The 26,714-nt window shown below is 53.0% G+C and overlaps 1 protein-coding gene across 1 annotated transcript in view; it reads right to left on the reverse strand.

The window, feature by feature from the left end:
* The window catches only part of LOC137307256 (sodium channel protein type 8 subunit alpha-like), a 241,388-nt gene extending 215,396 nt beyond the window's left edge, over positions 1–25,992 (reverse strand). Inside the window, exon 1 of the mRNA XM_067976688.1 lies at positions 25,717–25,992. Coding sequence (XP_067832789.1) covers positions 25,717–25,992 — 276 coding nt within the window. The remainder of the gene's footprint in view (positions 1–25,716) is intronic.
* Between the last annotated feature and the right edge of the window lie 722 nt (positions 25,993–26,714).

A 26,714-nucleotide genomic window follows, 5' to 3' on the forward strand; every position in this document is an offset into this window, starting at 1 on the left:
GGGGAGAGTGAGCAAGGAAGAAAGGGGAGAGCGAGCAAGGAAGGAAGGGGAGAGTGACGAAGGAAGGAAGGGGAGAGTGAGCAAGGAAGGAAGGGGAGAGTGAGCAAGGAAGGAAGGGGAGAGCGACGAAGGTAGGAAGGGGAGAGTGAGCAAGGAAGGAAGGGGAGAGCGAGCAAGGAAGGAAGGGGAGAGCGACGAAGGTAGGAAGGGGAGAGCGAGGAAGGAAGGAAGGGGAGAGCGAGCAAGGAAGGAAGGGGAGAGCGAGCAAGGAAGGAAGGGGAGAGCGACGAAGGTAGGAAGGGGAGAGCGAGGAAGGAAGGAAGGGGAGAGCGAGGAAGGAAGGAAGGGGAGAGCGAGGAAGGAAGGAAGGGGAGAGTGAGCAAGGAAGGAAGGGGAGAGCGAGGAAGGAAGGAAGGGGAGAGTGAGCAAGGAAGGAAGGGGGAGAGCGACGAAGGTAGGAAGGGGAGAGCGAGGAAGGAAGGAAGGGGAGAGCGAGGAAGGAAGGAAGGGGAGAGCGAGGAAGGAAGGAAGGGGAGAGTGAGCAAGGAAGGAAGGGGGAGAGCGACGAAGGTAGGAAGGGGAGAGCGAGGAAGGAAGGAAGGGGAGAGCGAGGAAGGAAGGAAGGGGAGAGCGAGGAAGGAAGGAAGGGGAGAGTGAGCAAGGAAGGAAGGGGAGAGCGAGGAAGGAAGGAAGGGGAGAGCGACGAAGGAAGGAAGGAAGGAAGGGGAGAGCGAGGAAGGAAGGAAGGAAGGAAGGGGAGAGCGAGGAAGGAAGGAAGGAAGGAAGGGGAGAGCGAGCAAGGAAGGAAGGGGAGAGCGACGAAGGAAGGAAGGAAGGAAGGGGAGAGCGAGGAAGGAAGGAAGGAAGGAAGGGGAGAGCGAGGAAGGACGGAAGGGGAGAGTGAGGAAGGAAGGAAGGAAAGAGCGAGGAAGAAAGGAAGGGGAGAGCGAGGAAGGAAGGAAGGAAGGAAGGGGACAGCGAGGAAGGAAGGAAGGAATGAAGGTAGGGGAGAGAGAGGAAGGAGGGAAGGAAGGGGAGAGAGAGGAATGAAGGAAGGGGAGAGCGAGGAAGGAAGGAAGGAAGGAAGGGGAGAGTGAGGAAGGAAGGAAGGGGAGAGCAAGGAAGGAAGGAAGGAAAGAGCGAGGAAGGAAGGAAGGGGAGAGTGAGCAAGGAAGGAAGGGGAGAGCAAGGAAGGAAGGAAGGGGAGAGTGAGGAAGGAAGGAAGGGGAGAGTGAGGAAGGAAGGAAGGGGAGAGCAAGGAAGGAAGGAAGGAAAGAGCGAGGAAGAAAGGAAGGGGAGAGTGAGCAAGGAAGGAAGGGGAGAGTGAGCAAGGAAGGAAGGGGAGAGTGAGCAAGGAAGGAAGGGGAGAGCGAGGAAGGACGGAAGGGGAGAGTGAGGAAGGAAGGAAGGGGAGAGCGAGGAAGGAAGGAAGGGGAGAGCGAGCAAGGAAGGAAGGGGAGAGTGAGGAAGGAAGGAATGGGAGAGCGAGGAAGGACGGAAGGGGAGAGTGAGGAAGGAAGGAATGGGAGAGCAAGGAAGGAAGGAAGGGGAGAGCGAGGAAGAAAGGAAGGGGAGAGTGAGCAAGGAAGGAAGGAAAGAGCGAGGAAGGAAGGAAGGGGAGAGCGAGCAAGGAAGGAAGGGGAGAGTGAGCAAGGAAGGAAGGGGAGAGCAAGGAAGGAAGGAAGGGGAGAGCGACGAAGGAAGGAAGGAAGGAAGGAAGGGGAGAGCGAGTAAGGAAGGAAGGGGAGAGCGAGGAAGGAAGGAAGGGGAGAGTGAGGAAGGAAGGAAGGAAGGAAGGGGAGAGAGAGGAAGGAAGGAAGGAAGGAAGGAAGGGGAGAGCGACGAAGGAAGGAAGGGGAGAGTGAGGAAGGAAGGAAGGAAGGAAGGGGAGAGCGAGTAAGGAAGGAAGGGGAGAGCGAGTAAGGAAGGAAGGGGAGAGCGAGGAAGGAAGGAAGGGGAGAGTGAGGAAGGAAGGAATGGGAGAGCGAGGAAGGACGGAAGGGGAGAGTGAGGAAGGAAGGAAGGGGAGAGCAAGGAAGGAAGGAAGGGGAGAGCAAGGAAGGAAGGAAGGAAAGAGCGAGGAAGAAAGGAAGGGGAGAGTGAGGAAAGAATGAAGGGGAGAGTGAGGACGGAAAGAAGGGGAGAGCGAGGACGGAAGGGAGGGGAGAGTGAGGAAGGAAGGAAGGGGAGAGCGAGGAAGGAAGGAAGGAAGGAAGGGGAGAGCGAGTAAGGAAGGAAGGGGAGAGCGAGGAAGGAAGGAAGGGGAGAGCGAGGAAGGAAGGAAGGGGAGAGTGAGGAAGGAAGGAATGGGAGAGCGAGGAAGGACGGAAGGGGAGAGTGAGGAAGGAAGGAAGGGGAGAGCAAGGAAGGAAGGAAGGGGAGAGCAAGGAAGGAAGGAAGGAAAGAGCGAGGAAGAAAGGAAGGGGAGAGTGAGGAAAGAATGAAGGGGAGAGTGAGGACGGAAAGAAGGGGAGAGCGAGGACGGAAGGGAGGGGAGAGCGAGGACCGAAGGGAGGGGAGAGCAAGGAAGGAAGGAAGGGGAGAGTGAGGAAAGAAGGAAAGGGAGAGTGAGGACGCAAAGAAGGGGAGAGTGAGGAAAGAAGGAAGGGGAGAGTGAGGAAAGAAGGAAGGGGAGAGTGAGGAAGGAAGGAAGGGGAGAGTGAGGACGGAAAGAAGGGGAGAGTGAGGAAAGAAGGAAGGGGAGAGTGAGGAAAGAAGGAAGGGGAGAGTGAGGAAGGAAGGAAGGGGAGAGTGAGGATGGAAGGGAGGAGAGAGCGAGGACGGAAAGAAGGGGAGAGCGAGGATGGAAGGGAGGGGAGAGCAAGGAAGGAAGGGAGGGGAGAGCGAGGAAGGAAGGAAGGGGAGAGCGAGGAAGGAAGGGAGGGGAGAGTTAGGACCAAAGAGAGGGGAGAGCGAGGACCAAAGAGAGGGGAGAGCGAGGATGGAAGGGAGGGGAGAGCGAGGACGGAAGGGAGGGGAGAGCGAGGACCGAAGAGAGGGGAGAGCGAGGACCAAAGAGAGGGGAGAGCGAGGATGGAAGGGAGGGGAGAGCGAGGACGGAAGGGAGGGGAGAGCGAGGACCGAAGAGAGGGGAGAGCGAGGACCAAAGAGAGGGGAGAGCGAGGATGGAAGGGAGGGGAGAGCGAGGACCAAAGAGAGGGGAGAGCGAGGATGGAAGGGAGGGGAGAGCGAGGATGGAAGGACGGGGGAGAGCGAGGACCAAAGAGAGGGGAGAGCGAGGATGGAAGGGAGGGGAGAGCGAGGACCAAAGAGAGCGGAGAGCGAGGACCAAAGAGAGGGGAGAGCGAGGACCAAAGAGAGGGGAGAGCGAGGTTGAAAGGGAGAGGAGAGCGAGGATGGAAGAGAGGGGAGAGCGAGGATGGAAGGACGGGGGAGAGCGAGGACCAAAGAGAGGGGAGAGCGAGGTTGAAAGGGAGGGGAGAGCGAGGATGGAAGAGAGGGGAGAGCGATGAAGGAAGGAAAGGGAGACCGTGGAAGAAAGGAAGGGGAGTCGGAGAAAGGCAACAATGAGGACGGCAGGAAGGGGAGAGGGAGGAAGGAGGGAAGGGGAGAGGGAGGAAGGAAGGAAGGAAGGGGAGAGCGAGGAAGGACGGAAGAAAGGGGAGAGCGACGAATTAAGGAAGGGGAGAGCGAGGAAGGAAGGAAGGAAGGGGAGAGCGAGGAAGGAAGGAAGGAAGGGGAGAGCGAGGAAGGACGGAAGGAAGGGGAGAGCGAGGAAGGAAGGAAGGGGAGAGCGAGGAAGGAAGGAAGGGGAGAGTGAGGAAGGAAGGAAGGGGAGAGCGAGGAAGGAAGGAAGGGGAGAGCGAGGAAGGAAGAGGAGAGGGAGAAAGGCAACAATGAGGATGTAAGGAAGGGGAGAGCGAGGAAGGAAGGAATGGGAGAGCGAGGAAGGAAGAGGAGAGGGAGAAAGGCAACAATGAGGATGTAAGGAAGGGGAGAGCGAGGAAGGAAGGAATGGGAGAGCGAGGAAGGAAGGAAGGAAGTTAAGAGCGAGGAAGGACGGAAGAAAGGGGAGAGCGACGAATTAAGGAAGGGGAGAGCGAGGAAGGAAGGAAGGAAGGGGAGAGCGAGGAAGGAAGGAAGGAAGGGGAGAGCGAGGAAGGACGGAAGGAAGGGGAGAGCGAGGAAGGAAGGAAGGGGAGAGCGAGGAAGGAAGGAAGGGGAGAGCGAGGAAGGAAGGAAGGGGAGAGCGAGGAAGGAAGGAAGGGGAGAGTGAGGAAGGAAGGAAGGGGAGAGCGAGGAAGGAAGGAAGGGGAGAGTGAGGAAGGAAGGAAGGGGAGAGCGAGGAAGGAAGAGGAGAGGGAGAAAGGCAACAATGAGGATGTAAGGAAGGGGAGAGCGAGGAAGGAAGGAATGGGAGAGCGAGGAAGGAAGGAAGGAAGTTAAGAGCGAGGAAGGACGGAAGAAAGGGGAGAGCGACGAATTAAGGAAGGGGAGAGCGAGGAAGGAAGGAAGGAAGGGGAGAGCGAGGAAGGAAGGAAGGAAGGGGAGAGCGAGGAAGGACGGAAGGAAGGGGAGAGCGAGGAAGGAAGGAAGGGGAGAGCGAGGAAGGAAGGAAGGGGAGAGCGAGGAAGGAAGAGGAGAGGGAGAAAGGCAACAATGAGGATGTAAGGAAGGGGAGAGCGAGGAAGGAAGGAAGGAAGGGGAGAGCGAGGAAGGACGGAAGAAAGGGGAGAGCGACGAATTAAGGAAGGGGAGAGCGAGGAAGGAAGGAAGGAAGGGGAGAGCGAGGAAGGACAGAAGGAAGGAAGGGGAGAGCGACGAATTAAGGAAGGGGAGAGCGAGGAAGGAAGGAAGGAAGGGGAGAGCGTGGAAGGACGGAAGAAAGGGGAGAGCGACGAATTAAGGAAGGGGAGAGCGAGGAAGGAAGGAAGGAAGGGGAGAGCGTGGAAGGAAGGAAGGAAGGGGAGAGCGAGGAAGGACAGAAGGAAGGGGAGAGCGACGAATTAAGGAAGGGGAGAGCGAGGAAGGAAGGAAGGAAGGGGAGAGCGTGGAAGGAAGGAAGGAAGGAAGGGGAGAGCGAGGAAGGAAGGAAGGAAGTTGAGAGCGAGGAAGGACGGAAGAAAGGGGAGAGCGACGAATTAAGGAAGGGGAGAGCGAGGAAGGAAGGAAGGAAGGGGAGAGCGTGGAAGGAAGGAAGGAAGGAAGGGGAGAGCGAGGAAGGACAGAAGGAAGGGGAGAGCGAGGAAGGAAGGAAGGAAGGGGAGAGCGAGGAAGGAAGGAAGGAAGGGGAGAGCGAGGAAGGAAGGAAGGAAGGGGAGAGCGAGGAAGGAAGGAAGGGGAGAGCGAGGTCGGAAGGAAGGAAGGGGAGAGGGAGGAAGGAAGGAAGGAAGGGGAGAGCGGGGAAGGAAGGAAGAAATGGGAGAGCGGGGAAGGAACGAAGAAAGGAAGGGGAGAGGGAGGAAGGAAGGGAGGGGAGAGCGAGGAAAGAAGAGAGGGGAGAGTGAGGAAGGAAGGAAGGGGAGAGCGAGGAAGGAAGGAAGGGGAGAGTGAGGAAAGAAGGAAGGGGAGAGCGATGAAGGAAGGAAGGGGAGAGTGAGGAAAGAAGGAAGGGGAGAGCGAGGAAGGAAGGAAGGGGAGAGCGATGAAGGAAGGAAGGGGAGAGCGAGGAAGGAAGGAAGGGGAGAGCGAGGAAGGAAGGAAGGGGAGAGCGAGGAAGGAAGGAAGGGGAGAGTGAGGAAAGAAGGAAGGGGAGAGCGAGGAAGGAAGGAAGGGGAGAGCGATGAAGGAAGGAAGGGGAGAGCGAGGAAGGAAGGAAGGGGAGAGCGATGAAGGAAGGAAGGGGAGAGCGATGAAGGAAGGAAGGGGAGAGCGAGGAACGAAGGAAGGGGAGAGTGAGGAAAGATGGAAGGGGACAGCGAGGACGGAAAGAAGGGGAGAGCGAGGACGGAAGGGAGGGGAGAGTGAGGACGGAAGGGAGGGGAGAGCGAGGACCGAAGGGAGGAGAGAGCGAGGAAGGAAGGAAAGGGAGAGCGAGGAAGGAAGGAAGGGGAGAGCGAGGAAGGAAGGAAGGGGAGAGTGAGGAAAGAAGGAAGGGGAGAGCGATGAAGGAAGGAAGGGGAGAGTGAGGAAAGAAGGAAGGGGAGAGCGAGGAAGGAAGGAAGGGGAGAGCGATGAAGGAAGGAAGGGGAGAGCGAGGAAGGAAGGAAGGGGAGAGCGAGGAAGGAAGGAAGGAAAGAGCGAGGAAGAAAGGAAGGGGAGAGTGAGGAAAGATGGAAGGGGAGAGCGAGGAAGGAAGGAAGGGGAGAGCGATGAAGGAAGGAAGGGGAGAGCGAGGACCGAAGGGAGGAGAGAGCGAGGAAGGAAGGAAAGGGAGAGCGAGGAAGGAAGGAAGAAAGGGGAGAGCGAGGTCGGAAGGAAGGAAGGGTAGAGCGAGGAAGGAAGGAAGAAAGGGGAGAGCGAGGAAGGAAGGAAGGAAGGGTAGAGCGAGGAAGGAAGGAAGGAAGGGGAGAGCGAGGAACGAAGGAAGGGGAGAGTGAGGAAGGAAGGAAGGGCAGAATGAGGAAGGGTGGGGAGAGCGAGGAAAGAAGAGAGGGGAGAGTGTGGAAGGAAGGAAGGGCAGAATGAGGAAGGAAGGAAGAGGAGTGCGAGGAAGGAAGGAAGGGGAGAGTGAGGAAAGAAGGAAGAGGAGTGCGAGGAAGGAAGGAAGGGGAGAGTGAGGAAAGAAGGAAGAGGAGTGCGAGGAAGGAAGGAAGGGGAGAGTGAGGAAAGAAGGAAGAGGAGTGCGAGGAAGGAAGGAAGAGGAGTGCGAGGAAGGAAGGAAGGGGAGAGCGAGGAAGGAAGGAAGAGGAGCGCGAGGAAGGAAGGAAGGGGAGAGCAAGGAAGGAAGGAAGAGGAGCGCGAGGAAGGAAGGAAGGGGAGAGCGAGGACGGAAGGAAGGGGAGAGCGAGGAAGGAAGGAAGAAAGGGGAGAGCGAGGTCGGAAGGAAGGAAGGGTAGAGCGAGGAAGGAAGGAAGGGGAGAGTGAGGAAGGAAGGAAGAAAGGGGAGAGCGAGGTCGGAAGGAAGGAAGGGTAGAGCGAGGAAGGAAGGAAGGAAGGGTAGAGCGAGGAAGGAAGGAAGGAAGGGTAGAGCGAGGAAGGAAGGAAGGAAGGAAGGGTAGAGCGAGGAAGGAAGGAAGGAAGGAAGGGTAGAGCGAGGAAGGAAGGTAGGAAGGAAGGGTAGAGCGAGGAAGGAAGGTAGGAAGGGGAGAGCGAGGAACGAAGGAAGGGGAGAGTGAGGAAGGAAGGAAGGGTAGAGCGAGGAAGGAAGGAAGGAAGGAAGGGTAGAGCGAGGAAGGAAGGTAGGAAGGGGAGAGCGAGGAACGAAGGAAGGGGAGAGTGAGGAAGGAAGGAAGTGGAGAGCGAAGAAGGAAGGAAGGGGAGAGGGAGGAAGGAAGGAAGGAAGGAAGGGGAGAGCGAGGAAGGAAGGGAGGGGAGAGCGAGGAAAGAAGAGAGGGGAGAGTGTGGAAGGAAGGAAGGGGAGAGTGAGGAAGGAAGGAAGGAAGGGAGGGGAGAGCGAGGAAAGAAGAGAGGGGAGAGTGTGGAAGGAAGGAAGGGCAGAATGAGGAAGGAAGGGGAGAGCGAGTCAGGAAGGAAGGGGAGAGTGAGGAACGAAGGAAGGGGAGAGTGTGGAAGGAAGGAAGGGGAGAGTGAGGAACGAAGGAAGGGGAGAGTGAGGAAGGAAGGAAGGGGAGAGTGAGGAAAGAAGGAAGAGGAGTGCGAGGAAGGAAGGAAGGGGAGAGTGAGGAAAGAAGGAAGAGGAGTGCGAGGAAGGAAGGAAGGGGAGAGTGAGGAAAGAAGGAAGAGGAGTGCGAGGAAGGAAGGAAGGGGAGAGCGAGGAAGGAAGGAAGAGGAGTGCGATGAAGGAAGGAAGGGGAGAGCGAGGAAGGAAGGAAGGGGAGAGTGAGCAAGGAAGGAAGGAAAGAGCGAGGAAGAAAGGAAGGGGAGAGTGAGGAAAGATGGAAGGGGACAGCGAGGACGGAAAGAAGGGGAGAGCGAGGACGGAAGGGAGGGGAGAGCGAGGACCGAAGGGAGGGGAGAGCGAGGAAGGAAGGAAAGGGAGAGCGAGGAAGGAAGGAAGGGGAGAGCGAGGAAGGAAGGAAGGGGAGAGCGAGGAAGGAAGGAAGGGGAGAGCGACGAAGGAAGGAAGGGGAGAGCGAGGAAGGAAGGAAGGGGAGAGTGAGGAAGGAAGGGAGGGGAGAGTGAGGAAGGAAGGAAGGGGAGAGCGAGAAAGGAAGGAAGGAAGGGTAGAGCGAGGAAGGAAGGAAGGAAGGAAGGGTAGAGCGAGGAACGAAGGTAGGAAGGAAGGGTAGAGCGAGGAAGGAAGGTAGGAAGGGGAGAGCGAGGAACGAAGGAAGGGGAGAGTGAGGAAGGAAGGAAGGAAGGAAGGGGAGAGTGAGGAAGGAAGGAAGGGGAGAGCAAGGAAGGAAGGAAGGAAAGAGCGAGGAAGGAAGGAAGGGGAGAGTGAGCAAGGAAGGAAGGGGAGAGCAAGGAAGGAAGGAAGGGGAGAGTGAGGAAGGAAGGAAGGGGAGAGTGAGGAAGGAAGGAAGGGGAGAGCAAGGAAGGAAGGAAGGAAAGAGCGAGGAAGAAAGGAAGGGGAGAGTGAGCAAGGAAGGAAGGGGAGAGTGAGCAAGGAAGGAAGGGGAGAGTGAGCAAGGAAGGAAGGGGAGAGCAAGGAAGGAAGGAAGGGGAGAGCGAGCAAGGAAGGAAGGGGAGAGTGAGGAAGGAAGGAATGGGAGAGCGAGGAAGGACGGAAGGGGAGAGTGAGGAAGGAAGGAATGGGAGAGCAAGGAAGGAAGGAAGGGGAGAGCGAGGAAGAAAGGAAGGGGAGAGTGAGCAAGGAAGGAAGGAAAGAGCGAGGAAGGAAGGAAGGGGAGAGCGAGCAAGGAAGGAAGGGGAGAGTGAGCAAGGAAGGAAGGGGAGAGCAAGGAAGGAAGGAAGGGGAGAGCGACGAAGGAAGGAAGGAAGGAAGGAAGGGGAGAGCGAGTAAGGAAGGAAGGGGAGAGCGAGGAAGGAAGGAAGGGGAGAGTGAGGAAGGAAGGAAGGAAGGAAGGGGAGAGAGAGGAAGGAAGGAAGGAAGGAAGGAAGGGGAGAGCGACGAAGGAAGGAAGGGGAGAGTGAGGAAGGAAGGAAGGAAGGAAGGGGAGAGCGAGTAAGGAAGGAAGGGGAGAGCGAGGAAGGAAGGAAGGGGAGAGTGAGGAAGGAAGGAATGGGAGAGCGAGGAAGGACGGAAGGGGAGAGTGAGGAAGGAAGGAAGGGGAGAGCAAGGAAGGAAGGAAGGGGAGAGCAAGGAAGGAAGGAAGGAAAGAGCGAGGAAGAAAGGAAGGGGAGAGTGAGGAAAGAATGAAGGGGAGAGTGAGGACGGAAAGAAGGGGAGAGCGAGGACGGAAGGGAGGGGAGAGTGAGGAAGGAAGGAAGGGGAGAGCGAGGAAGGAAGGAAGGAAGGAAGGGGAGAGCGAGTAAGGAAGGAAGGGGAGAGCGAGGAAGGAAGGAAGGGGAGAGCGAGGAAGGAAGGAAGGGGAGAGTGAGGAAGGAAGGAATGGGAGAGCGAGGAAGGACGGAAGGGAAGAGTGAGGAAGGAAGGAAGGGGAGAGCAAGGAAGGAAGGAAGGGGAGAGCAAGGAAGGAAGGAAGGAAAGAGCGAGGAAGAAAGGAAGGGGAGAGTGAGGAAAGAATGAAGGGGAGAGTGAGGACGGAAAGAAGGGGAGAGCGAGGACGGAAGGGAGGGGAGAGCGAGGACCGAAGGGAGGGGAGAGCAAGGAAGGAAGGAAGGGGAGAGTGAGGAAAGAAGGAAAGGGAGAGTGAGGACGGAAAGAAGGGGAGAGTGAGGAAAGAAGGAAGGGGAGAGTGAGGAAAGAAGGAAGGGGAGAGTGAGGAAGGAAGGAAGGGGAGAGTGAGGACGGAAAGAAGGGGAGAGTGAGGAAAGAAGGAAGGGGAGAGTGAGGAAAGAAGGAAGGGGAGAGTGAGGAAGGAAGGAAGGGGAGAGTGAGGATGGAAGGGAGGAGAGAGCGAGGACGGAAAGAAGGGGAGAGCGAGGATGGAAGGGAGGGGAGAGCAAGGAAGGAAGGGAGGGGAGAGCGAGGAAGGAAGGAAGGGGAGAGCGAGGAAGGAAGGGAGGGGAGAGTTAGGACCAAAGAGAGGGGAGAGCGAGGACCAAAGAGAGGGGAGAGCGAGGATGGAAGGGAGGGGAGAGCGAGGACGGAAGGGAGGGGAGAGCGAGGACCGAAGAGAGGGGAGAGCGAGGACCAAAGAGAGGGGAGAGCGAGGATGGAAGGGAGGGGAGAGCGAGGACGGAAGGGAGGGGAGAGCGAGGACCGAAGAGAGGGGAGAGCGAGGACCAAAGAGAGGGGAGAGCGAGGATGGAAGGGAGGGGAGAGCGAGGACCAAAGAGAGCGGAGAGCGAGGACCAAAGAGAGGGGAGAGCGAGGACCAAAGAGAGGGGAGAGCGAGGATGGAAGGGAGGGGAGAGCGAGGATGGAAGGACGGGGGAGAGCGAGGACCAAAGAGAGGGGAGAGCGAGGTTGAAAGGGAGGGGAGAGCGAGGATGGAAGAGAGGGGAGAGCGATGAAGGAAGGAAAGGGAGACCGTGGAAGAAAGGAAGGGGAGTCGGAGAAAGGCAACAATGAGGACGGCAGGAAGGGGAGAGGGAGGAAGGAGGGAAGGGGAGAGGGAGGAAGGAAGGAAGGAAGGGGAGAGCGAGGAAGGACGGAAGAAAGGGGAGAGCGACGAATTAAGGAAGGGGAGAGCGAGGAAGGAAGGAAGGAAGGGGAGAGCGAGGAAGGAAGGAAGGAAGGGGAGAGCGAGGAAGGACGGAAGGAAGGGGAGAGCGAGGAAGGAAGGAAGGGGAGAGCGAGGAAGGAAGGAAGGGGAGAGCGAGGAAGGAAGGAAGGGGAGAGCGAGGAAGGAAGGAAGGGGAGAGCGAGGAAGGAAGGAAGGGGAGAGTGAGGAAGGAAGGAAGGGGAGAGCGAGGAAGGAAGGAAGGGGAGAGTGAGGAAGGAAGGAAGGGGAGAGCGAGGAAGGAAGAGGAGAGGGAGAAAGGCAACAATGAGGATGTAAGGAAGGGGAGAGCGAGGAAGGAAGGAATGGGAGAGCGAGGAAGGAAGGAAGGAAGTTAAGAGCGAGGAAGGACGGAAGAAAGGGGAGAGCGACGAATTAAGGAAGGGGAGAGCGAGGAAGGAAGGAAGGAAGGGGAGAGCGAGGAAGGAAGGAAGGAAGGGGAGAGCGAGGAAGGACGGAAGGAAGGGGAGAGCGAGGAAGGACGGAAGGAAGGGGAGAGCGAGGAAGGAAGGAAGGGGAGAGCGAGGAAGGAAGGAAGGGGAGAGCGAGGAAGGAAGAGGAGAGGGAGAAAGGCAACAATGAGGATGTAAGGAAGGGGAGAGCGAGGAAGGAAGGAAGGAAGGGGAGAGCGAGGAAGGACGGAAGAAAGGGGAGAGCGACGAATTAAGGAAGGGGAGAGCGAGGAAGGAAGGAAGGAAGGGGAGAGCGAGGAAGGACAGAAGGAAGGAAGGGGAGAGCGACGAATTAAGGAAGGGGAGAGCGAGGAAGGAAGGAAGGAAGGGGAGAGCGTGGAAGGACGGAAGAAAGGGGAGAGCGACGAATTAAGGAAGGGGAGAGCGAGGAAGGAAGGAAGGAAGGGGAGAGCGTGGAAGGACGGAAGAAAGGGGAGAGCGACGAATTAAGGAAGGGGAGAGCGAGGAAGGAAGGAAGGAAGGGGAGAGCGTGGAAGGAAGGAAGGAAGGGGAGAGCGAGGAAGGACAGAAGGAAGGGGAGAGCGACGAATTAAGGAAGGGGAGAGCGAGGAAGGAAGGAAGGAAGGGGAGAGCGAGGAAGGAAGGAAGGAAGTTGAGAGCGAGGAAGGACGGAAGAAAGGGGAGAGCGACGAATTAAGGAAGGGGAGAGCGAGGAAGGAAGGAAGGAAGGGGAGAGCGTGGAAGGAAGGAAGGAAGGAAGGGGAGAGCGAGGAAGGACAGAAGGAAGGGGAGAGCGAGGAAGGAAGGAAGGAAGGGGAGAGCGAGGAAGGAAGGAAGGAAGGGGAGAGCGAGGAAGGAAGGAAGGAAGGAAGGGGAGAGCGAGGAAGGAAGGAAGGGGAGAGCGAGGTCGGAAGGAAGGAAGGGGAGAGGGAGGAAGGAAGGAAGGAAGGGGAGAGCGGGGAAGGAAGGAAGAAATGGGAGAGCGGGGAAGGAACGAAGAAAGGAAGGGGAGAGGGAGGAAGGAAGGGAGGGGAGAGCGAGGAAAGAAGAGAGGGGAGAGTGAGGAAGGAAGGAAGGGGAGAGCGAGGAAGGAAGGAAGGGGAGAGTGAGGAAAGAAGGAAGGGGAGAGCGATGAAGGAAGGAAGGGGAGAGTGAGGAAAGAAGGAAGGGGAGAGCGAGGAAGGAAGGAAGGGGAGAGCGATGAAGGAAGGAAGGGGAGAGCGAGGAAGGAAGGAAGGGGAGAGCGAGGAAGGAAGGAAGGGGAGAGCGAGGAAGGAAGGAAGGGGAGAGTGAGGAAAGAAGGAAGGGGAGAGCGAGGAAGGAAGGAAGGGGAGAGCGATGAAGGAAGGAAGGGGAGAGCGATGAAGGAAGGAAGGGGAGAGCGAGGAAGGAAGGAAGGGGAGAGCGATGAAGGAAGGAAGGGGAGAGCGAGGAACGAAGGAAGGGGAGAGTGAGGAAAGATGGAAGGGGACAGCGAGGACGGAAAGAAGGGGAGAGCGAGGACGGAAGGGAGGGGAGAGTGAGGACGGAAGGGAGGGGAGAGCGAGGACCGAAGGGAGGAGAGAGCGAGGAAGGAAGGAAAGGGAGAGCGAGGAAGGAAGGAAGGGGAGAGCGAGGAAGGAAGGAAGGGGAGAGTGAGGAAAGAAGGAAGGGGAGAGCGATGAAGGAAGGAAGGGGAGAGTGAGGAAAGAAGGAAGGGGAGAGCGAGGAAGGAAGGAAGGGGAGAGCGATGAAGGAAGGAAGGGGAGAGCGAGGAAGGAAGGAAGGGGAGAGCGAGGAAGGAAGGAAGGAAAGAGCGAGGAAGAAAGGAAGGGGAGAGTGAGGAAAGATGGAAGGGGAGAGCGAGGAAGGAAGGAAGGGGAGAGCGATGAAGGAAGGAAGGGGAGAGCGAGGAAGGAAGGAAGGGGAGAGTGAGGACGGAAGGAAGGGGAGAGCGAGGACCGAAGGGAGGAGAGAGCGAGGAAGGAAGGAAAGGGAGAGCGAGGAAGGAAGGAAGAAAGGGGAGAGCGAGGTCGGAAGGAAGGAAGGGTAGAGCGAGGAAGGAAGGAAGAAAGGGGAGAGCGAGGAAGGAAGGAAGGAAGGGTAGAGCGAGGAAGGAAGGAAGGAAGGGGAGAGCGAGGAACGAAGGAAGGGGAGAGTGAGGAAGGAAGGAAGGGCAGAATGAGGAAGGGTGGGGAGAGCGAGGAAAGAAGAGAGGGGAGAGTGTGGAAGGAAGGAAGGGCAGAATGAGGAAGGAAGGAAGAGGAGTGCGAGGAAGGAAGGAAGGGGAGAGTGAGGAAAGAAGGAAGAGGAGTGCGAGGAAGGAAGGAAGGGGAGAGTGAGGAAAGAAGGAAGAGGAGTGCGAGGAAGGAAGGAAGGGGAGAGTGAGGAAAGAAGGAAGAGGAGTGCGAGGAAGGAAGGAAGAGGAGTGCGAGGAAGGAAGGAAGGGGAGAGCGAGGAAGGAAGGAAGAGGAGCGCGAGGAAGGAAGGAAGGGGAGAGCAAGGAAGGAAGGAAGAGGAGCGCGAGGAAGGAAGGAAGGGGAGAGCGAGGAAGGAAGGAAGGGGAGAGCGAGGAAGGAAGGAAGAAAGGGGAGAGCGAGGTCGGAAGGAAGGAAGGGTAGAGCGAGGAAGGAAGGAAGGAAGGGTAGAGCGAGGAAGGAAGGAAGGAAGGGTAGAGCGAGGAAGGAAGGAAGGAAGGAAGGGTAGAGCGAGGAAGGAAGGTAGGAAGGAAGGGTAGAGCGAGGAAGGAAGGTAGGAAGGGGAGAGCGAGGAACGAAGGAAGGGGAGAGTGAGGAAGGAAGGAAGGGTAGAGCGAGGAAGGAAGGAAGGAAGGAAGGGTAGAGCGAGGAAGGAAGGTAGGAAGGGGAGAGCGAGGAACGAAGGAAGGGGAGAGTGAGGAAGGAAGGAAGTGGAGAGCGAGGAAGGAAGGAAGGGGAGAGGGAGGAAGGAAGGAAGGAAGGAAGGGGAGAGCGAGGAAGGAAGGGAGGGGAGAGCGAGGAAAGAAGAGAGGGGAGAGTGTGGAAGGAAGGAAGGGGAGAGTGAGGAAGGAAGGAAGGAAGGGAGGGGAGAGCGAGGAAAGAAGAGAGGGGAGAGTGTGGAAGGAAGGAAGGGCAGAATGAGGAAGGAAGGGGAGAGCGAGTCAGGAAGGAAGGGGAGAGTGAGGAACGAAGGAAGGGGAGAGTGTGGAAGGAAGGAAGGGGAGAGTGAGGAACGAAGGAAGGGGAGAGTGAGGAAGGAAGGAAGGGGAGAGTGAGGAAAGAAGGAAGAGGAGTGCGAGGAAGGAAGGAAGGGGAGAGTGAGGAAAGAAGGAAGAGGAGTGCGAGGAAGGAAGGAAGGGGAGAGTGAGGAAAGAAGGAAGAGGAGTGCGAGGAAGGAAGGAAGGGGAGAGCGAGGAAGGAAGGAAGAGGAGTGCGATGAAGGAAGGAAGGGGAGAGCGAGGAAGGAAGGAAGGGGAGAGTGAGCAAGGAAGGAAGGAAAGAGCGAGGAAGAAAGGAAGGGGAGAGTGAGGAAAGATGGAAGGGGACAGCGAGGACGGAAAGAAGGGGAGAGCGAGGACGGAAGGGAGGGGAGAGCGAGGACCGAAGGGAGGGGAGAGCGAGGAAGGAAGGAAAGGGAGAGCGAGGAAGGAAGGAAGGGGAGAGCGAGGAAGGAAGGAAGGGGAGAGCGAGGAAGGAAGGAAGGGGAGAGCGACGAAGGAAGGAAGGGGAGAGTGAGGAAGGAAGGAAGGGGAGAGCGAGGAAGGAAGGAAGGGGAGAGTGAGGAAGGAAGGAAGGGGAGAGCGAGAAAGGAAGGAAGGGGAGAGTGAGGAAAGATGGAAGGGGAGAGTGAGGATGGAAGGAAGGGGAGAGCGAGGAAGGAAGGAAGGGGAGAGTGAGCAAGGAAGGAAGGAAAGAGCGAGGAAGAAAGGAAGGGGAGAGTGAGGAAAGATGGAAGGGGACAGCGAGGACGGAAAGAAGGGGAGAGCGAGGACGGAAGGGAGGGGAGAGCGAGGACCGAAGGGAGGAGAGAGCGAGGAAGGAAGGAAAGGGAGAGCGAGGAAGGAAGGAAGGGGAGAGTGAGGAAGGAAGGAAGGGGAGAGCGAGGAAGGAAGGAAGGGGAGAGCGACGAAGGAAGGAAGGGGAGAGTGAGGAAGGAAGGAAGGGGAGAGCGAGGAAGGAAGGAAGGGGAGAGCGAGGAAGGAAGGAAGGGGAGAGCGACGAAGGAAGGAAGGGGAGAGCGAGGAAGGAAGGAAGGGGAGAGCGAGGAAGGAAGGAAGGAAGGGGAGAGCGAGGAAGGAAGGAAGGGGAGAGCGAGGAAGGAAGGAAGGGGAGAGCGAGGAAGGAAGGAAGGGGAGAGTGAGCAAGGAAGGAAGGAAAGAGCGAGGAAGAAAGGAAGGGGAGAGTGAGGAAAGATGGAAGGGGACAGCGAGGACGGAAAGAAGGGGAGAGCGAGGACGGAAGGGAGGGGAGAGCGAGGACCGAAGGGAGGAGAGAGCGAGGAAGGAAGGAAAGGGAGAGCGAGGAAGGAAGGAAGGGGAGAGCGAGGAAGGAAGGAAGGGGAGAGCGAGGAAGGAAGGAAGGGGAGAGCGAGGAAGGAAGGAAGGGGAGAGTGAGCAAGGAAGGAAGGGGAGAGCGACGAAGGAAGGAAGGGGAGAGCGAGGAAGGAAGGAAGGGGAGAGCGAGGAAGGAAGGAAGGGGAGAGTGAGCAAGGAAGGAAGGGGAGAGTGAGCAAGGAAGGAAGGGGAGAGCGAGGAAGGAAGGAAGGGGAGAGCGAGGAAGGAAGGAAGGGGAGAGCGAGGAAGGAAGGAAGGGGAGAGCGAGGAAGGAAGGAAGAGGAGCGCGAGGAAGGAAGGAAGGGGAGAGTGAGGAAAGAAGGAAGGGGACAGCGAGGACGGAAAGAAGGGGAGAGCGAGGACGGAAGGGAGGGGAGAGCGAGGACCGAAGGGAGGGGAGAGCGAGGAAGGAAGGAAGGGGAGAGCGAGGAAGGAAGGAAGAAAGGGGAGAGCGAGGTCGGAAGGAAGGAAGGGGAGAGCGAGGAAGGAAGGAAGGGGAGAGTGAGGAAAGAAGGAAGGGGACAGCGAGGACGGAAAGAAGGGGAGAGCGAGGACGGAAGGGAGGGGAGAGCGAGGACCGAAGGGAGGGGAGAGTGAGGAAAGAAGGAAGGGGAGAGTGAGGAAAGAAGGAAGGGGAGAGTGAGGAAGGAAGGAAGGGGAGAGTGAGGATGGAAGGGAGGAGAGAGCGAGGACGGAAAGAAGGGGAGAGCGAGGATGGAAAGGAGGGGAGAGCGAGGAAGGAAGGGAGGGGAGAGCGAGGAAGGAAGGAAGGGGAGAGCGAGGACGGAAGGGAGGGGAGAGTGAGGACCAAAGAGAGGGGAGAGCGAGGACCAAAGAGAGGGGAGAGCGAGGATGGAAGGGAGGGGAGAGTGAGGACGGAAGGGAGGGGAGAGCAAGGACCCAAGAGAGGGGAGAGCGAGGACCAAAGAGAGGGGAGAGCGAGGATGGAAGGGAGGGGAGAGCGAGGACCAAAGAGAGGGGAGAGCGAGGACCAAAGAGAGGGGAGAGCGAGGACCAAAGAGAGGGGAGAGCGAGGACCAAAGAGAGGGGAGAGCGAGGACCAAAGAGTGGGGAGAGCGAGGACCAAAGAGTGGGGACAGCGAGGATGGAAGGGAGGGGAGAGTGAGGATGGAAGGGAGGGGAGAGCGAGGACCAAAGAGAGGGGAGAGCGAGGACCAAAGAGAGCGGAGAGCGAGGATGGAATGGAGGGGAGAGCGAGGACCAAAGAGAGGGGAGAGCGAGGACCAAAGAGAGGGGAGAGCGAGGATGGAAGGGAGGGGAGAGCGAGGTTGAAAGGGAGGGGACAGCGAGGAATGAAGGGAGGGGAGAGCGAGGACGAAAGAGAGCGGAGAGCGAGGACCAAAGAGAGGGGAGAGCGAGGTTGAAAGGGAGGGGAGAGCGAGGATGGAAGGACGGGGGAGAGCGAGGACCAAAGAGAGGGGAGAGCGATGTTGAAAGGGAGGGGAGAGCGAGGATGGAAGAGAGGGGAGAGCGATGAAGGAAGGAAAGGGAGACCGTGGAAGAAAGGAAGGGGAGTCGGAGAAAGGCAACAATGAGGACGGCAGGAAGGGGAGAGGGAGGAAGGAGGGAAGGGGAGAGCGAGGAAGGAAGGAAGGAAGGGGAGAGCGAGGAAGGAAGAGGAGAGGGAGAAAGGCAACAATGAGGATGTAAGGAAGGGGAGAGCGAGGAAGGAAGGAAGGAAGGGGAGAGCGAGGAAGGAAGGAAGGAAGGGGAGAGCGAGGAAGGAAGGAAGGAAGTGGAGAGCGAGGAAGGAAGAAAGGAAGGGTAGAGCGAGGAAGGAAGGAAGAAAGGGGAGAGCGACGAATTAAGGAAGGGGAGAGCGAGGAAGGACAGAAGGAAGGGGAGAGCGAGGAAGGAAGGAAGGCAGGGGAGAGCGAGGAAGGAAGGAAGGGGAGAGCGAGGAAGGAAGGAAGGAAGGAAGGAAGGGGAGAGCGGGGAAGGAACGAAGAAAGGAAGGGGAGAGGGAGGAAGGAAGGAAGGAAGGGGAGAGCGAGGAAGGAAGGAAGGGGAGAGCGAGGAAAGAAGGGAGGGGAGAGTGAGGAAGGAAGGAAGGAAAGGGAGAGCGAGGAGGGAAGGAAGGGGAGAGCGAGTCAGGAAGGAAGGGGAGAGTGAGGAACGAAGGAAGGGGAGAGCGAGGAAGGAAGGAAGAGGAGAGTGAGGAAGGAAGGGGAGAGCGAGGAAGGAAGGAAGGGGAGAGCGAGGAACAAAGGAAGGGGAGAGCGAGGAAGGAAGGAAGGGGAGAGTGAAGAAGGAAGAACGGGGAGAGGGAGGATGGAAGGAAGGGGAGAGCGAGAAAGGAATGAAGAGGAGAGTGAGGAAGGAAGGGGAGAGTGAGGAAGGAAGGGGAGAGCGAGGAACGAAGGAAGGGGAGAGTGAGGAAGGAAGGAAGGGGAGAGCGAGGAAGGAAGGAAGGGCAGAATGAGGAAGGGTGGGGAGAGCGAGGAAGGAAGGAAGTGGAGAGCGAGGAAGGAAGGGGAGAGCGAGGAACGAAGGAAGGGGAGAGCAAGGAAGGGTGGGGAGAGTGAGGAAGGAAGGAAGGGGAGAGCAAGGAAGGGTGGGGAGAGTGAGGAAGGAAGGGGAGAGTGAAGAAGGAAGGGGAGAGCGAGGAAGGAAGGAAGTGGAGAGCGAGGAAGGAAGGGGAGAGCGAGGAAGGAAGGAAGGGGAGAGCGAGGAACAAAGGAAGGGGAGAGCGAGGATGGAAGGAAGGGGAGAGTGAAGTAGGAAGAACGGGGAGAGGGAGGATGGAAGGAAGGGGAGAGCGAGAAAGGAATGAAGAGGAGAGTGAGGAAGGAAGGGGAGAGTGAGGAAGGAAGGGGAGAGCGAGGAAGGAATGAAGAGGAGAGTGAGGAAGGAAGGGGAGAGTGAGGAAGGAAGGGGAGAGCGAGGAAGGAAGGAAGGGGAGAGCGAGGAAGGAAGGAAGGGGAGAGCGAGGAAGGAAGGAAGGGGAGAGCGAAGAAGGAAGGCAGTGTGGAAGAGAGAGAGGAAGAAGATCAAGGAGGGGAGAGAGGGGGGAAAGAACAGAATGGGAGGAGAGAAAGCGATCAGCAGGAGTGAGGAGAGGCGCTGAGGAGGGCAGAGAAATCGAGCAGGGCTTCAGCAGTAACAGGCAGAAAGACAGAGTGCAAATTCAGCTGCCTGACTGGTGACCTGCTTTGTGAGTGACCACCTTGTGCACAGATGGCTTGGTATTTTTTCCCATTTCGCGCTGGCATCGTAAAACAATTGTTCAGAAAGAAGATTATTCCTGTTTCAGGCGCACGCAGAGAGAAAAAAAATGAAAACCATTTTGAGTGCAATTTTGTTGTTAACAATGTGGTACTTTTTTAAATATTTGGGGCTTCAATCTCCTGAACGTTTCAGGATTTTGAACTTATTTTCTGTAAGAATCCACTTGCCAGATTTGGTCTAACTCACACCAAAAAGGTTTCCAAAAATATTGAGCAAAGAAGTGAATACGTCTTACTTTTGTACTTTGCTAGAATACCTCATTAAATACATTTAGTCACAAATGCAATAAAATATTGCTGGGAACAAACAGGATTACTTCACTGATGGATGCATGTCTATGCATTTAAATTATTGCATCAATAAAAAGCTGACCTTTTTCAGCTTTGTTGCTCTCAAAATGTATGAAAATTGAAATGATACTTTGATTCAGCAATTCTACATTTCACACGTGATGTTGTATTAAATAAACAAGTTATATTGTCAGGGGACAAAATTAAATGGCCATCCCATTGCAAGAATGGAAGCTGAACACTTCCTGCCCATCAAAAATTGCTACGGAAGATTACTGTAAACTAACAGGGCTAAGTGGCACATGCTGTTATGCCAGCAAACTTGCCAGTCATTTTTTCTGCATCTCCCTTGTGTCAATGCAAAGGCTGATCAGGAGTCTACTGGTAAAGGAATTCTTACAGACCATCACAAAGCGCACAATCCAGAACTGGTGACCTTAACCAGGCGGAGCTAACATCACCTGGGAGCTCATTGTTAAAATGCATTTCCAGCCCAACTGTACTGAGCACAGGATCAGCAAAGTCTACCAGGGAAGAGTACAGGGTCCAGTGGTCGTGTTTTAGCACTGACTATTCAGGACAGACTTGGATTTATATAGCGCCAGATCACATCCCAGTGATGTTCTGAAGTGCTTCACATACAATGAGTTACTCTGAAGTGCAGTGGCTCTTGTTTTTGAAGGCTCACGTGCCAGCCATTCTACGCATAGTAAGATCTCACTAACAGCAATGGAATGAGCAGTTGATCTGTTTTTGGTGGTGTTGGCTGAGGGAGGAATGTTGGCCAAAATATTGAGTGAACATCCACTTGGACAGCCAGGCTGCACCTTAGTATAGTGTGTCATCCAGAGGATGAGACAAGAAGTCAGTTAGCCTGTGGCTGCCTGCTTTCATTGTAGATCACCTTTAATAATACTATGTAAAGCTGGCCATCAGAAATCCATTGTGTGCAGTGTAAATAACATCACAGGAAACAGCAGAATATGAAAGACCTCATAAACCATGAGTGACATTATCACATATGGGTTAGGCATGCCTTGCCCTTCAGTTGTATAATCTCACGATCCAACTGTTTTCCACCGTGTATTCTGTCTGTAGCCGAGGTAAAAAATTCAACCACACTGAAGGTGATCAAGCTTATCTATACCACAGTTCAAGTTTCTAGACCTGATGGATACAATCTTTGTTGGCACTTGGACATGTGAAAGCAAGACAAATTTGAAACAGATGCACTGAGTTTCCACCAGCTCAGAGTACCACAGAGCACCCGTTCCCCCACGCTACAATGACAACCACTCAGCATACTCTCAATACGTCCTGCAAGCCACAACAAAAAGGCAAATGGCACTTCCTTTAAATCTCTCCCACTGGCACAATGAGCTCATGCGGCAAATAGCTAAGCCATACAGACCAGGAAGGTCCCATATTCAATCCCTGGTACGTGCTGAGTTAGCTGATCTGAACCAGGTAGCATTCGGGCTGCTACAACTGACCTCAGTGTCTCTGGGTTGGGGAAGGAAAAAGTCCCTCCCCAACAACTCTGCTGGAATGCTGTGATGGCCCAAACCGTCAAATAGCCTGCCAACACTCACAGCTCAGGAGGAACGAGTCACAATCAGACTCACATCTAGAAATAATGCCATCGGGAGACCAGGTTTATCATGTGAATGGATACTCTTACAAAAATATACACATATATAATCAACATTTTAATATTTTTCTCATAGGTTCTTTTCCCTAGAGCTCTGGCAGACCACCATCACGCAATCAGAGCTAGGCCCATCCCAGTAGTTTCCTCAATTGTGTAGGTAGTTTTGTGGAGTCAGCGTCACAGGAGACATGCTACTGCCTGCAGAAGTCATGGACTTAGATGGAAGCAATCGCTGCACTGGATCTACAAGGATCTTATTTAAGGGTAGGAATTTTATCAAGAAGTAGCAGAACGATTATTTTTGTTAAAAGAAAGTCAGATTTAATGTGACTTTTGTTGGTGGCCTCGGGGAGGGGACAGGAAGTACGGGTGGATTTGGAGGAAGGAACTGGACAACCTTGGGGGGATGCTGTCGTTAGGGCAGGTTCAGAGAAGGAAATGGATTGCTTCAGAAAGAGAAGCAGCATGAGGGTAGTATCAAGAAAGAAAGCAACAGCCTTGGAGAGAAATGGCTAGCCGCAGAAAGAGAAACAGTAACCAAGCAGTCTCAGAAAGGGAAATGAATAGCTTCAAGGAGGCAAAAAAAAGTGATGGCAATTTCAGAAAGGGATGCAGCAGCTTCGGAACAAAAAACAGGTTGCCTTGAGGGTAGATGCAACAGTCAGGATAACTTAAGCAAGAAAACAACCCAGAGAGGAAAATTGTGGTTAGGGTAGAAGGAGAGAGGAAAACAGAAGTGGAACAGAAGTCTCAAGAAGTGGAAAAGGAGCTCAGGGCACATAACTATCAGCAATGGACTAACAGATTTTAGTCCTAGCCGGAATGTAGCCATTATAAGAGTAAAAATTATCTTTACTCTATGTGTGTGCTATCTAAAGTATCAAGCCCCTGCAATTTATTTACTGCTACAATTGTAATTTTGTGACAGTAGTATCCACATTATACATGCAATCTAAGCCAAATAAGAAGCCCAGAAAAAGCAAAGGGTAACCTACAGAGCCTGTCCAACAAATATAAAACTTACCTGGCAGCTATATGAAAATATATCCTTTGAATATGGACTACCTTTCTTCTTTGGCGCAAACAAGTTCATGGATATGGTCACCCAATAAGGGAAATGTTTAACCCTCCATTGTATAGAGATTTATATTTAACTCATTGAACAAGTCTATTCATCAAATTCACTGGAAGTATTCCTGCCGGAGATTATGGGGTCATTTTCTGAGCCTCGCCCGCTGGCGGTATATAATTGGAAAAGTGTGGACACCCTGCCTACAATTTTCTGATATGCACTGCCAGCCGGCAAGGTTCCCCACCACCAGCTTGTAGTCAGAAAATTAAGTACATTTATTAAGGCCTCCTGCTGACCTCTAGGAGACATCTGTAAGCCAACTGGGTCTTTCACGTCACCTCTCTATGCACCAACTTTTAAGGTCTAAAACTTCCGATTGAAGGCAGCCTGGGAAAAGTTCGGATTCTGTGCTCATCCAGGTGAGGGATGTCCTTGCTAGAGAATGGAAGACTTTCCCATTTCAGGTACTCAGCGTCAGTATCAAGCAGTCCCAGGTCAGGTATTTCATCATAAGATGTGGAGTAAAAGCTCCCTCTACTCTGTTGCGACACTGCATCTCGGCCCCAAACACAGAAGAGCACCTCCTACTGCACCAATGTGACATTTTCCAATTTCTACAGCAGCTAACTGTGGCCTCTGAGTGAGATTGTTGCTTAATGCCAAATGAAAGGCAGTCTTGTGCTGTGAGCTCATAATCATTAAAAACTACATTGAGACTGTCCACATTCATTTCAAGTGTAATTCTACTCAAACCACAAGTTTACTTGAAAATATTGGATACTCGCACGATGGATGTCACACACAGCTAGAGTCTCACCCTATTGGAGACAGCACTCTAGAGTGTAGGAAGTTCTGGGGGAAACCAGGGGACAGAGCTTTTCTTGGTAGTGGTGAAGATAAAGGTTTCTATGTCTCATCTCTATCAGAGTAGTACTCAGAAAAAGAGAATACTACTCACTAAGCAAGTCTCCTGGGCCCTGACAGTAGCTTGCTACATTTAATGTTTTGTATCAAGGGTAAACAGAAATACCAAGTGGAAAGTTATATTATTGCTGGCTGTAGTCAGTCATTCATTCCCAGGATCTCTAGATCTGGATCCGAGGATCTGTGCAAATACTTATCTCCCGCGGTTTTCCTCTCCTTCTACAATCTACAAACTTTCTAAATCCAACTTCAGCACCACCCAAGCACCACTTTCTGATTTACTCCATCTTCTTTTCAGCCTTGGCGGTGCCCTGCACCACGGGCCTTAGACAGTCACCAACGGTGAGCAGAATTTACCAAGGACAGGTGGTACACCACATTTGTGTCACTAGAGTGAAACTTCACGATGTCACTGCAGGAGGAATTCTACACAAAATATCAGACCAGTAGATTTAAGATAAACGAGAACAAGGAAGGGCTGTGTGACACTAGTGAGTGTACAGATATCTCTCTTTATGATATTTACGATGATCTGTCACTTCAGATGAATGTGGTTCATTAAACTGCATGGAAGAAAAAACAGATTGTCCGTTTCTTAATGAGTGGATTTTTGATTAGTGTCTGATTTATGACTCAAGTAACACGGGAGCACTGACTTGCCACATCATGATTCCACACACCCTCCCCCAATAAAAAGTCACAAACACACCTGTTATTGGGCAAATATGAATGTCCAACATACTATAAAAACAAGACATGACAACTCCAAACAGGGGCATCTTTCCTGCCTCCTCACCTCAGCAAACAAAATGTTCATTCTCCACAACTTCCATCTTGGGCATCTCTCAACTAAGGTTAATTTATTAGCTTGGCCTTGTATACTGAACCTGTGGTCACTGGGAACCAAGCTGAAGAATTGCCAAATTGAGGCCCGTTTTGTGTTGCAGGCCCATGCTCACTGGGTTGAGACTGCCCAAATTAATTTCAGTCTGTACCCTTACAGCCAGCAGAGACTTTCATCCCATCAGTCTGGACTAGATTTGAACCCAGGTTCAAGGGTAAAATTACTGTAAAATCTCTTGTTGCTACAGAGAATGCTTTGTGTAAAATAAACTTTGCCGAATTGAGTCTTGGTACAAGCTATTAGTGACTTCTGCTCCATCCAATCCGCTAGAAATAGGATTTAAAACTTCACTTACCAAGTATTAATTTTACTTCTTCCATCTTAGTTTTCTACTTGCACTTGCAGCGCCACAATGTTCTTAAAAAATTCCACTTTGTTGGAAAACAAAGCGAACAGACAACTTCACAAAAGCATAACTCCTAGTTTATACAGAATAAATCTCTCAGATCCTCACAATCCCACTCCCACACCTGATTTCCACTCTAGTCCTAGCCACAGACATAACATATGAACATCCGAATAGGAAAAGGTTCATATGGAAAAGCAAATGTGTTCAGTTGATGCTCTCTTAATTGTAAAATCTAGCCATCTCCTAAAATAAATGTTTTTATCGAAGTCAACTTAATAATACTTCATGGAGGTAAACATTACAAGAAAACAAAGTTACCAGCTCACAGAGGTCTCATTAATTTGACATTATGTGAAGAGGAAACCTTTTAGAAAGGAGCTGTCAATCTGTGAACTTAAGTTTTTTCAAATCCTATAAATTCAATAGGACAAATGCTGCAGTTGTCTTTTAATGAAAAAATTATGGGGGCTTTTTTCAAGGTAGCAGAGAATTTACCATTCTATTGGCACCAAGCCACTGCTTGCTGTGGCTATTTCATGTAGATCAGCTGGGAGGGAAGAGTTGGGGTGTAGGGGGAAAACACCAATAATTGTTGCCCATTTTTGATTTCCCACATTATGTCACAAAGTGGGTTTTAACTTTTTTTTAAGTGTTTAAAAATATTTTTAAGGACAGAATAAAAAAAACTGGAGTCTTGTCCCTCAGAGCTCCAAATATTAGTTTAGGAACAATATTTATTTTTTAAAAACACACCCAGTCCTTCATTTCCATCCTGCACTGCACGTTAGTGCCCATCATCACTGCTGGGGTAAACTATGATTTCAGGGCCAAAATATTTTATTCCTACCACCAGTAAATGTAAGAACATGGGCCATATCACCCAGTGGAAAATTGCTTAAGAGAACCAGATGTGGTAAAACCTTGCACCCTACTTAGCAAGAAAGTACCCTCTGTTTTGGTTGGTGCATCTATGTCTTGGTATATGGATTTGCCAGAATATTCATGTGTTGGTGTAGTGGTGGGTTCATGTGTTGAAGGCTCATCCATATTGCAATCACTAAACTCTTTACAATGACCATCCATCTTAACCCTTTCCTAATATGTGGAAGCCATATTGGGAAAATGACATGACTGCCAATATAAATCAGATAAAAACATTTTAAAAACCAGAAAAAGCGTATGCTTTGAAATTATATGAATTTGTAACTATTACCTAACTGGTAACTTAAAACAAAACAAGTATGTGGCCATTGCAAGCCAGCTACAATGGCACTGGAGGCACTGTACGAAGCTCTTTCGAGTGGAAGTTGGTTATGGGTCAAGGCCGAGACCGCAAAATTACCACACAAGGGAAATATGCTCCAATTTTCTAAGGATTCAGAATCATAAGACTAAAATTTAGATTTATACTTAAAAACTGAGGCCCATTTCCCCTCAGACAATTATTATTCTGTGACTGTTAGCTTTTGCAAGTGGAAAACGCCAAACTATTCTTACAACGGCACTTCTGCTACTTCAACCTGATCTTACAGCTTTCCCCCTGTAAAAAGAGCTAGTAACTGTTGTCCAAGGCACTCACTTTCTGATTCATATAAAAAGGGTCCAAGTCCTCCAATGGTTCAGCAATGCATTGAGAAGGGGGGTCGCCATAAATAAATGGCAAACTTCTGCCCGCTTCAAGGTCGCTGTTTGGTTTCGGCTTATTTTGATCATCATCATCTCGGTGGCTGCTGTCTTGCTTGGGGGGTTTTTTGTTCTTCTCCTCAGCAATCCGCTGCTCAATGACAGCCAAAGACTCGCGGGTGAAAAGGCGGAAACTGTCAGGGCCTGGCGGTGCAAGCATGTGCGCTGCCATCTTTTCATCCTGCAACAATGTCTTCAATTATGTAGCCTCCAGGATGGGACAGTTCTGTCTAAATAAAAATTCAACAAATAAACTTTAAAAATAAATTGTAAAAACAAAAGTACAAATAGTAAACTAATGAAAAGCAACATTTGGCACCGAGGCTCGCCATTAAATACTTCCTTCATCTCACAATGAGGAGAAACAGATTTTCTTTTTTTCACACCTTATTAGGTCTTTCCTAAGAAAATAATATTTTTGAAATTTGACCAATTGTTCTTCTATATAGTACAAATATAATAGCATAACACTCAAACTTGCACAGTAAATGTTCCAACATACAGCAAGATAGAGTGGGTGGGAGTCCAATAATGTTCTAATCATACTTGTTTCCATAAGTTACTAAATTCATAGAGTTACCATTTGAATGCATTAAAAACACTGCACTTTTTATTCTTTATTTCCTGATCAAATTGTTGTTAGCCTTAAAGGTCTCTGTAATAAGTGTGTTCATTTGACATCGAAAAATCTGCAGACTAAAATTTAGTTGTCTCTCCAAACTTATTCTTAAATATTCAGGTTCTTTGACAGTGTAAATATTTGAGCGCAGTTAGTTTTGAAATAAAACACAACCATAACTTACATTCCAGAGTCCCACTTCAAAAAAAGAGCAAATAATCCCTTGAGGGGGTTACATAATCTCAGAGTATTGTTTTTTTTGTGTCTCAGGCTGG

The sequence above is a fragment of the Heptranchias perlo genome, chromosome X (assembly GCF_035084215.1).
Source record: "Heptranchias perlo isolate sHepPer1 chromosome X, sHepPer1.hap1, whole genome shotgun sequence".
NCBI lineage: Eukaryota > Metazoa > Chordata > Chondrichthyes > Hexanchiformes > Hexanchidae > Heptranchias > Heptranchias perlo.